This window comes from Halichoerus grypus, chromosome 2 (assembly GCF_964656455.1).
Source record: "Halichoerus grypus chromosome 2, mHalGry1.hap1.1, whole genome shotgun sequence".
NCBI lineage: Eukaryota > Metazoa > Chordata > Mammalia > Carnivora > Phocidae > Halichoerus > Halichoerus grypus.
The window spans coordinates 183,449,980-183,461,878 of NC_135713.1; the positions used below are offsets into that span (position 1 = coordinate 183,449,980).

At 39.2% G+C, this 11,899-nt stretch overlaps 1 protein-coding gene across 8 annotated transcripts in view; it reads left to right on the forward strand.

Annotated features, from left to right (window-relative positions):
• Positions 1-11,899, forward strand: part of MBTD1 (mbt domain containing 1) — a 66,225-nt gene extending 54,326 nt beyond the window's left edge. For 6 of the 8 annotated variants that reach the window (XM_036108473.2, XM_036108472.2, XM_036108475.2 and 3 more), the window contains one exon: positions 7,726-10,902. In XM_036108473.2, coding sequence (XP_035964366.1) covers positions 7,726-7,844 — 119 coding nt within the window. In that variant the 3' untranslated portion in view covers positions 7,845-10,902. Of the gene's footprint in view, positions 1-7,725; positions 10,903-10,963 lie in introns of those variants that run through there. The other 2 variants (XR_013444789.1, XR_013444793.1) reach the window with 2 other exon arrangements.

Consider the following 11,899-nt stretch of genomic DNA (forward strand, 5'->3'; position numbering starts at 1 on the left):
AGGGGTTTAACGATTTTGAATTAATGGGCCAGGGACATGGGAAGAAGTACGAAACTAATGAGGTGATAATATCCATGTGCCAGTTTTTAGTGACGTTTAATAGTACCGCATTTCTGGATTAGCTGGGAAAATGAGTTTAGCTGTAAATTTATCATGTTCTTTAACTGTAACGTTGTAATAGCTCTTACTATTATGGCATCATCTCATGCCTTTAAATTGTCCTTTGGACATAGGAAGGAAAAGGACTATGAGCCCACAGTCCCTTATTAGAAACCGTTGGGACCAGATGTGTTTTGGGATTCAGAACTTTTTGGATTTTAGAAAAGAAGTATAGTAGGTGTGGCATATACTATGTAACACCCCTTGCAGACTCCAGCACGTTTTCTGAAGCAAAATATATGTAAATGTTTATATTAAATGGGCCAAATTAAGATTATAAATAGTATCACCAAGTGAGATCTGGTTTTGTTGCCAAAGTTTTACAGGAAAACTGTGAATTTTGGAATTGAGGTTAAGGAATTGTAGTGCTGTGTGAGTGAAGAAGCAGCCGTCTTCATTGTAACTCCCCGTTCCTTTTACTGTTTCTGTATTGCTCATCACATAGTTCATGAGACATTTTTCCTGCAAGACTTGACTTGCCCAAATAAGAAGGAATTTCTTATAAACCTGATTGATCCATTGCATGCAGTATCATTAGCAGATCAGCCACAAACTCTTTTAAGTTTGCCTACAGATTATTATATTCTGGCTCAATGGTTTTTTCATCTTCTAGCTCTTCGGTCTTTTTGTACCCAAAATCATCCATTGGTGTGTTCTTTGGTAGTGTTGTTTTTTTGTTTGGTTGCTTTGTGGTTTTTCTTTTTAACAGAAATAGTTCATTGGCTTCATTGTTCTAGCTTGTTTTGCAAAGATCTGTGTTCATGCTATAAAGGGATAACTATTAACGAGTGCTTTTGAGTAATGATAATGTTCTGCCAAGAGGATCAGATAGACAGTTGTACGCGTGTGGTCTGTCCAGTCTGAAAAGCCTTATTTTTTTCGAGGTTTCTGGAGCAGGAAACCCAGCACACTAATTTCTGAACCATCTTCAGGGGCTATTAGAAGTAGTAGAGAGTTGGAGATCCTCCTTGGATTTTTACCTCTGAGTGTGTCGTACATTAGGAAAAGTCTAAATGATTTGCTGCACGTGATTTGGGTTTGTCGGTTGAGCGTTGAATGTGTACTCACTACTAGCTTAGTCTCCAGACCATTTTACATAGGAATACTGTCGGACTTAGATTTATCTTTTAGTCCTGATTTCATGAAGCATAATTTCTGATTGCTCTTGCCTTGGTCATTTGTATAGTCTGGAAGAAAACAGATATAATTTATAGTCCCAGAGATATGTAAGTATCCTTCAGCCTTCAACTGACTAATGCAGTATGTTGGTTCAGTATTTGCAAAGTTTAGAGTACTTTTTGCTGGTGAAGGCATCATATAAGTCTTTGAAGGCTTATGTTTACCTATGAAACTATAACCAAAATGTGTTTCAAAAGAAATTAGATTGCTTAAGTACTTGCAGGCAACAAGCTTTAAATTTTAGAAATGCTTTTCAGAGTAAGAATTTTAAGTGTTTTCTAAAAGACTGGATTGTAAACCAAAAGGTAGGGGAGCACATTTCATATCAGTAAAATCCTGCCACCCAGATAATACATTTATTTGGCTGTTTGATTCTCCCCAAAGCCAATGTTTGGCCTAATATGGGCGGTGAAATGCTACCCTACAAGTAGGGTTTTAAAACCTTCTCTCTCGGGCGCCTGGGTGGCTCAGGTGGTTAAGTGACTGCTTTCGGCTCAGGTCATGATCCCGGAGTCCTGGGATCAAGTCCCACATTGGGCTCCCGGCTCAGCGGGGAGCCTGCTTCTCCCTCCGACCCTCTTCCCTCTCATGCTGTTTCTCTTTCTCTCTCTCTCTCTCTCTCAAATTAAATAAATAAATTAAATATTTTTTTTTAATTTCTTTTAAAAAAAATAAATAAATAAAATCTTCTCTCTCTTCCATTGGATTTTCAACCCCCCTCACGGTAAAATTTTCTTGAAGGAAGTTAGCCAGCTATCCTCCACACTAAATGTTCTAGTAGTTCATTTTGCTTTGTTGTATTTTATTTCATTTTATTTTTTTTAAGATTTTATTTTTAAGTAATCTCTACACCCCATGTGGGGCTCCAACTCACAGCACCGAGATCAAGAGTTGTATGCTCCACTGATTGGACCAGCCAGGTGCCCCGCTTTGTTGTATTTTAAATTGATTTAAGAGTCAGGAACCAGGATTACCAGGCTCTCAAGAGACCAGAAATAATCTCCCCTATCATTCACCTGGAACATACACCCCCACACGTACACACACTCACACTCCTTGTTTTCAGAAATACAGACCTTGCATAGTTGGTTCTCTTTTCAGAGTATCCTATGCAACACAGTCTTTCCTAGTTATAATGCACTTTTCTTACCACACATGTAAGTAAAAGCTTACTTTAGTTTGACTTGATATTTAGAGAGGAAGATGCCAATTGGGAAGAAGCCTGTCAGTTTGTCGAGCCTGCCCATGACAGGTGGGGTGCGGAGGAGCTTCTCTGGTGACGAAGAGTTGACTCCTCCTCCATATCGAACCCTTCCAGCACAGACAGCCCCGGAGGCCTTCCCACCTCCCAGCACTAGCCGAGAGTTCAGGCCCAGCCTCAAAACAGGTAATAGTCACATCAGCACCTCACGTACTACAGGGGGTGAAAGTCTGGGCAGGGCGGTGGGAGACGAAGCATGGTCCGGCATGACAGATGCTGACTCATTAAAGTTTTCTTTTTCTTTCAACTAAAAACTTCATCTTCACTAGTCCTTGGTAGTCACTTCACTAAGTTGAATCATCAGGGAGGGAGTTTTATTTTCTTTTAAACCGCTTCCGAGCCTCACATTAGGGTAAAGCTCATCATTTCAGTTGATGGAATTGTGAGACAATTTGTACTGTTTCATGGTTTCATTAAAATAGTTGAACATTTTCCATCGCAGAATTCCATGTGGTTTGACCTGGGGGAGAAATACACCATTAGGGATCAGCCTGATTAATCAGACCCAAAGATGAGGCTTTGCTCATAGCATTCCACAGTGTCTCTCACTCACTAGGAAGGATGTGTTTTGCGTTCCTATGGAATTTAGGTTGTGGTAACACTGTTACCACCATTGTAGTTGAATAACATGAACTTGGAGATAAATACTTGTATAATTTTGGTGTTGAATTTGAGTAAAATTCATTCCCATAACTTCATGTTTCTGAAGTGACATTTAATTTGAATTTAATTGGTTTGGCCAAGCTAGTAGGTTGTAAGGAAAACTGCAAAAGGTTTTGCCTTTTGTAATTGCTGAGAGCAAACGTATTATCCTAGAGTATCAGAAAGGCTTCGCTTGCATGTGATGAACCTCAGACATGAGTACGGAGAGACGGGTTCGCAGCCAGAGTCCTACAGGCCTCGGCGTGTGTTCTGCTGTTATCCTAGCTATTGCTTTTCAACTCGGTGGTTTTATTTAATCGGTAGTCTTCACAATGCCTTTTGTGTGTTGAAAACCCTGATGGGGACTTAATACCTAGCTCTGTTTTCTTCTTCTTTCTCTGTTTGATAATGTCTTTATACCTGAAGTTTTTTGGGGGTTTGGTTTTTGTGGGGGTTTTTTGGCTGGTTTTTTTGGGGGGGTGCCTTTTAAGATATGTTCGTTAGCTTTTGCCTCCCTACCGGTGTATTAGGTTATCTTCATCCTCCCTAGTCCATCTCTGTGTAGATGACTCTGATATCCTTATATCTAGAGGAATTACTGTGCCTTTTTTGTATAAAAAATAGGTTAGGACTGCAAATCTAAGTTTATCTGCTCTTTAGTGGAAAAACGTTCAAAGTCTAAAGAACATTTCAATTTCTTTTCTTGTCTCTTTGACTTTGTTTTTGGACTTGTTATTTATGACATAGTCTTCTTTAATCTAAGTTATTAACTATAGATATTGTGAGCTCTGAATATGTTTGAATTTTTATTGGATTTTAGGTGTTTTCTTTAAGCATTGGACTAATTTAGAAGGTGTGTGTTGTGTTCTGTGAGAGGTTACGGATTCATGTAAAATAGAACTTCTAGGATTAGCAAAACCCAAGAACTCAGAGTAGACGCATGGGACGGAAACCAGGGGGTCTCCTGCGTGACACACAATCTCCACCGGAGTCTGCAGTGTCTTCTCAGCTGGGGGCACATCTCGTGGGATGTGGTGTGATCTTACTCTGCTGAAACGGTGTGAGGACTGCATTCCTGTCTTAACTGCCTAAAAGCTGCAGTTTGATTAGCCACTGAGAATTTATTTATCGACTTACCCAGCTAGGAAAATATGATTTCCATTAGTTTAACCCCCGGAAATGTTACTGATTAGTCCACAGAGTGACTTCCTTTTAAAAACGGAGCTCAGAAAATGCACTTGCATGGAAGTTGACATTCGGCCACAGGGTCTGTTTGATTTCATCCATCATTCATTAGCGTGAAGATACCAGACAGGCTTTATTTTAGATTCCATGAAAACAGTGAAACTTTGCATGGAAGCATTCCACATCTGAGTGAACGTTTCACCTTTATCTTGAGTTACTTTTTTTTAAGCACATTGTTTCCATATTTTAAGATGCGTAGAAGCATAATCCAGAAATTTGTTGTTAATAGTAAATGCAAATAGTTTCAGAACTGTTTAGAATCTCAACTTACCTTTCCTACATTTCAAAAAACAAAACAAAACAACATCGGTTTGAATGGAACATGTTTGGTCTTGAAGCACGGGAGTTCTTTTCTCATTCATGTAGCCATCTGACCATCCTATAACAAGATACCGTTTCAACCAACCTTTTATCGTGGGTACTGCACCTTTAATGAAACTTAAGGTTTTTCTTTTCCATGTTTTATTTTCACGGTATTGTTCAAATGTCCTAACAATTAATGTGTGTTGGTTAGATTTGAAGGATAACTATTATATACTTGATACTCACACTCCATAAAAGCATTTTTAATTATATTAAGTAATTTTTTTAGAAAGAAAAGAACTGCACAGTCTTGTTTGCTTTGACTTTCAACAGTCTGATTCGTGTTTGTTTTGCTATTAATACAGGCATAGTGTGTTCGCTTTTCTGTCTTTGGGCTATGAAGTTTTTTAACACCATTACCAAAACAAGTACCAAAGTAAAATGAAATGAATTGACATCTCTCAAAAGATTATTCTGTATATTATTAAATAAGATGTCAAAGACCACTATTTTTTTTTAAGATTTTTTTTTTTTAAGTACTCACTACACCCAACGTGGGGCTTGAACTCACAACCCTAAGATCAAGAGTCGCATGCTCTGCAGACTGAGCCAGCCAGGTGCACCAAAGACCACTATTTTTGGAACTAATCTTTTGTAACTAAGATCAGGACAGAAAATATATTTCTATGACTGTACTATTTGACTTTAAAAGCATAACCATTCTAGGGCGCCTGGGTGGCTCAGTCGTTAAGCATCTGCCTTCGGCTCGGGTCATGATCCTGGGGTCCTGGGATCGAGTCCCGCATTGGGCTCCCTGCTCAGCGGGGAGCCTGCTTCTCGCTCTGTCCCTCCCCTTGTGTGTGCATGTGCATGCACACTCACTCTCTCGAAAAATAAATAAATAAATAAAACCTTTAAAAACAAAAGTGTAACCATTTTAATATTGTTCCACATGGTGACACTGTCTAGTTAGTGCTTCATGAAAACTTAGTTGGCTTCCTATTCATCTTAAATACACTGAGTCCTGATTCTTCCCATAAATTGACCTTTTTTTCTATATAAGCAGTTCCCAATTTACATTCCATATATGTGCACATCCTCTCTTTCCGATTGTAATGAAAAGTTCCATAATGGAAGAAACAAAAAGTTTGCACTTTTTGTTTGGAGCTGGTGCCTGCAGGAAGCGGACCGGTCCCCTCAGGGAGGAGTAGCACCCCGGCAGGAGTGGGAGTCACATGTTGCACGTGCACGTTGGTGGCAGGCACCATGGCAGAGGGAGGCTCGGGCTGCCCGGCTACAGAGCGTAGCAGCCGGGGAGTTCCCACTGATCACAGCCCCCCGGAGATTGCTGGCGTCCTGTTGCCAAGTCTCCCTGCTTTCCTGGGTCTTAGGTGAAGTCTCTTGTTTCAGAATATTCCGTCAAATTCAAAAGAACCATTGGACGCAGGCGAGGGAGTGGGAAGGACACAGTTTGTACCTCTGATGTGACACATCTGTGTGCTGACGGAATTGGAGAAGAAAACTAGCACTGCTCACCATGGGATTAGATCCCAGTCAGTATTACTGTTAGCATACAAGATCACCCATCCTTTTCTATTATTTGGAATTTGACCAGCTCAATTTTGGTTAAACGGTAACATCTTAAGAAACCTGGACACATCTCTGAGAGGTTGGTAGTTACTAAGACTAGTTTTTAGCACCTCGCTGAGATCATTTTTATTTAAAAAGTAGGGAAATATAAAGAGAGAGGAAAATCTTAGAATTAAACAGCCTAAAGTTTTTGCCCAAGACCACTGCTGGGCCCAGCAAAGAAAAAATTTTTCTTTCTCTTCATCCTTGCCCATGCTTAGGAAGAGCCCTCCCTCCTGTCCCTAAGGATTCTGACTAGCACAACTTCAGTGGCTGTCAAGAAATCTAACCCCACTGAAAATATTAGAAACTGAAAAACAGTTGTCCACAGAAATAAAGACCCACTGGACCTGTTTATAAATGGAGGACTGTCTGTACTGTTGGTTGGTTTTCATTAAAAAGGAAGTCATCAGGGGTGCCTGGCTGGCTCAGTCGGTGGAGCATGCGATTCTTAAGCTCAGGGTCCTGAGTTCAAGCCCCCTGTGGGGCGTGGAGCCTACTTAAAATTAAAAAAAAAATTTTTTTTTTTTTTAAATAAAAGAAGTCCTCAGGTAAGGACTTCCCCGGTACTGCTGTCCGGTGTTGCCCCTGGCAATGTTGGCTGTTTTGCACCAGTGATTTTCACATTGCCGACGTCAGTAGTTTTATTTTACCTAAAATGATTACTCAAGTTTTCCATGATTTTAGTTTAACATAGGTGTTTATCTAATATCAGATTTATCATTTGTTTTTACAAATATGTAAATTTTGTATATACATAATACCCATCTTTTATAGATGATAGAATACTTTGTATTATTTATAGTACTATTTTAAGATTATCAGATTTATATCTTTTTTCTACAGGGAATCTTCTTAATAAAGGTACTCCTTGGAAATAGTAAGATTATATCGAAGTCCTGTTTATTGTGTTGTTACTTATTTTAAATATTATAGTTCAGAATCGTGTGAGAAATAGGTCATTGTTACATAGACCTTGACATAAAAGTGAATACTATAAGAAAAATTCTAATTATTCTTGCCAAATTAGTGCTCACCATTACCTTGACCATTTCATTGAAGATGTCCATCGTGCAGTGTCCAGCATGCAGGATCTTACTGTTCTTTATGGAACTTTCCTTACCTGCTGATATACTTTGAAAATTAAAATGAACTAAATGTTCATACTTCAGGGGGTTAATTTTTAAGAGTTACTGAAGACATGAAGAAGTCTTCCTAGTAAAGTTGGTGGAACCTGAAGGTTGAAAGTAATCTGAATACTCCAGAAAGGCTTAATAACAGCCCATACATTTATCTCTTTCATGCAGTGACGACATTGCAGCTGAAGGAGGAGTTGATAGACGGAGAGGATTATAATTTCCTCCAAGGAGCATCTGATCAGGAAAGCAATGGCTCTGCCAGCTTCTACATCAAACAAGAGCCCTGAGAGGGCGCTGCAGTGGAGGGCGGGACTGGTTTATAATCACTCGAGCTGTACAGCGGGGCTCTTCTACTGGGACATTTTGCTAAACATAGAAAATTTCAGTTCCAGATTTTTCAGGTGGGTGGGGAAACTATTTTAGTCGTGGGGGGAAATTTTTCAATTTATAAAGATGGACAATTTTTGTGTTGTATTTGAAGCTTTTGAAAGAATTTTGTAATATTTTCCAAGTTTGGATTTATGTGCATTGTTAACAACTGAAATTCTAACTTTTTGGTAAGATTAAAGTTTAGGTAGCAGGATTGAAGGAAATGATTTAAGAAGGATATAGTTGTAAATGCAAATGAACTGTCATTACAAATGAACCTTTTTGGTACCTGTTGGGAGATTTTGGGATTTTAGAAGTTAGGCCAGTCACATCTCCAGCTTCCTTTGCTGCAGAAATATGCAACTGAACCCCTCCCCCCTCGTGGAGGGTTCACCACCACAAAGATCATGGAAGGGGTAATTAATTCTGCTTGTTGGCATTTTATTGCAGCCCATTTTAAATGTTTGTACAGAAATGTTTTTCATTCTGTGAAAATTTATTTGGAGTTCTATATGAAACTGGAAGAACTCTGGATAATTTTATATGTTCTCTTTTAATTAAAAAATGATTAAAATTATCCTAACACTAAAGTGTTAAACTGGAATGGTTGACAAGATAAACAGGATTTCAGTCTACACGTTGAGGGGTTGGGGAAAATGCAATATTGTCCTTCGTTCATTTTCTTTTCCTTACTAGAAGATACCCCACGAGAGGGATTCTGATGAGTTCCCTGCCATTTCCCTCCATCTGTTAGATAATACTTAGTCTAACCACACCCCAAAACAGATGTTCTTCTGTATTACCAGTAGAATCAAATCAAAAGTTGTTTAAAGCCAAAAATCAGTTTAGAATTCAAAATCATTCCAGCTCTGCTTTTAACTATCCTGGATTTGTTTAAAAAAAAAAAAAAACTAATTTGAAAGAGAATTTAATTTTCTTAAAATTCCATATATATAAATATATATATATATATAGTATGAATTGTCTTTTAATTGTATTCAAAATTAATTTTAACAGTAATAACTGATTTGGACCATTTCAAACATTCCCTACTTTAAAATTCACATGGCTTCCTTTAAAAAAAGGATACAAGGGTAAATTGGTGAAAGGTTTGCTCTCTGCATTCTAACTTTCTGAGTTGTGACTGAATGAGAGAGCTCTAGCGTTTACCAGTGAGGTTCATAAACTAAACTCTCAGGAATTAATTGCATCTGTTCTAGAAGTGCTTCTGGGTCTTAGCCTGGCCTCTTCAGAGTGGTAACATTGGCCATCTCCTCTGGAATATAGGTAGGGCTAATTAGAAATTAATCAAAATGATTAACCTCTAAAGTCCTTCAGCCTATGGAATGCTTTAAAAAAAAAAAATGGTAATGGAAAGCCCCAGGAGACCACTTTAGGAAAGATTTTTGTTTGAATTTTAAAATGCATAGAACATTAAAAACCAGCAATTTATTTTCTAAAATATTGCTCTACTTTGGGGAATAATAGCATTGGTAATACACACAGGTTTACCTCATTCTATGCAAGAGGGGTTAATAACATAAGGTTTTGTAGTTGCTACTGGAAGTAAAATTTGTTACTTTATAGTGTAAGAATGTATGGAATCGCATGTCAACATTTCTTAATACTGACTCTCTAGGGGCATAAATGCAGATCATATCAACGCCAGGTTGATTCTCATGTGTCAAATATATGTGAATTCAGCTGTTAAATTACTGGATATTTATCTTAAACAACCTTACTGAGAGGGACCTACTGTAAATGTGACATCCTCACACTTCCCAAATCTTTAACTTTTAAGAATCTTCCCGTAAGCGAAAAGCCTAGAAGACTTTCACAGCAGGGCTTACCACGGTCTTCATTCTCAGGCTCTGGTTCCATGACAGGAGCTGCAGGGCGTGCTTGGCCATACCTGGGGCTTAGGGGCCCTGTGGGGAACTGAGTAAACCAGGAAGGATTTGATTTGGAGCCTGGTAATTAGTTCTGTGCACAATGTTCATTTGTAGCCAGGTCTTAGAAGCTTCCAGTCACACAGCAAAACCAGGCTCTGAGCGTTTTCGAATGTCCCACCTGTTCGTGTGAAGTATTTCTCGTCTTGATCCCATGCCCAACAGTTAAAGGTTGGCAAGGACTTCCTACGGTCTAAACAGTCTGAAGCCCTCCTCGTTGTTCAGGCTCTTAACTCCTGCTGCTGATGAACAGAAAAGTTAGTGCAGAGGAGATTTATGTCTTAGCCATAACTCCAGTTGCCCCATTCTCTTTTACGGTTCAAACTGTACTGCTGACCTTGGGTTTGTTTTCATTTTTTTCCTGTTAGGATTATTTGGGGATTTTTGGTAGTTTAAACTCTTTAACCTTTTCCTTGCTGTGTATGAGGAAAGCTAAAGCTGTTATCAACTTCTTATTCTACGGATACTAACACGGGTTTTCAGTGTTTGTTTGTTTTTATTATATTAATTTTGCGTGATGTGAATACCCTCTCCCATCAATACTTGTATTATGGTGCTATATATTTGGTAATGATCCTTTACTATTGGGAAGGGATTTTAAAAATACTGTGATGAAACTGGGTTGCTTCCTTTGATTTTCATATTTTAAATAAAGCCACAGTCATTTATACAAAAGAAAAGCATCTGTCCCTGGGCAAATCTTTTGAGGACAGAGGTCAAAGTAAACTGCATAAGGTTTTTACATCATTTCTGTATGTATTTGATATATAGATCAATATCTGTACAAATTTAATCTTTTATTTTCTTGGTAACTTGTGATCACTGAGAAAGTATTTGAGACTTTCTCATGAAGTGTATATAATGGCGTGAAAAATTCCTTCAGAGAAACTTATGTTCCTTTCATTTTTACCAAACTGCAAATTTTCAGCATGGATGTGAAAAGCATTAAAATTATAACTTTGTGTACAAGATGAAAATAATTCACTAAATTTGCCCTTTTTTACACAAAATAAAACGTTAAAGTTAAGTTGTATTGGAGCGATTCTTTAATACGCTTTGGTCTTTGAGGGGTTTCCTTTTTTATTCAGATATTGGACGCCTTCTATAAGCAATCACAAGCCCCCGAGAAAGCCAGGTGGGTTCCTTCCTCACAGGACCTGTGACCTGAGGGAAAAGCAGGCCCGTTCGCTACTGGCTGACGAGGAGGAACCGCGGAGGGGCCCCAGGCCCCAGGGATGGCGTGGACATGGCTGCGTCTGAGCCAAGATCTCACAGACAGGTAAATGGCCAAGCCACAGCACAGGCAGCGGGGAGTGCGGGCCACGGGTGGGGAGAGTCCTTCCTGTAGCTACAACGTGGGGTTTCAGGGTTGGCGTGCTTGCTGGGGGACTGTTTTTTTAAGCTCCATTAACCTCAATAGCAGACAAAATTCATAGGATGTAAATAAATGATCCCAGCTGCCTCTTGCTGTTTCCGTGAAGAGGAAATGCAAGATACCCCCTTTATCAACAACTAAGTCCTTAGTAAATTTTTCAACTTTCACTAAAAAAAGTTTGTAGAGGGGCGCCTGGATGGCTCAGTCGTTAAGCATCCGCCTTTGACTCAGGTCATGATCCCGGGGTCCTGGGATATCGGGCTCCCTGCTCGGCGGGAAGCCTGCTTCTCCCTCTCCCACTCCCCCTGCTTGTGTTCCCTCTCTCGCTGTGTCTCTCTGTCAAATAAAGTAAAATCTTAAAAAAAAAAAAAAAAAGTTTGTAGAGAATTTTATGGATGTAAGATAACAGATGGGTTGGGTCTTCTGGGGTTAATTTCATCATCACACTTTAGAAAAATATAACACACTGCAAGAAAAAAAGCCGAACCTAATTTCTGCCCTGCTTTCTACCTTACATGGCTTGAACGGTTGCCTGGTACGTGGGAATTCCCAGCTTGGCTCTCATTTACAGTCCTATGAGCTTTGAGATACACATACTGTTCTTGAAACCATTACATGCCCCTTGGGAAAACTAGGTCCCTGGTGTGCT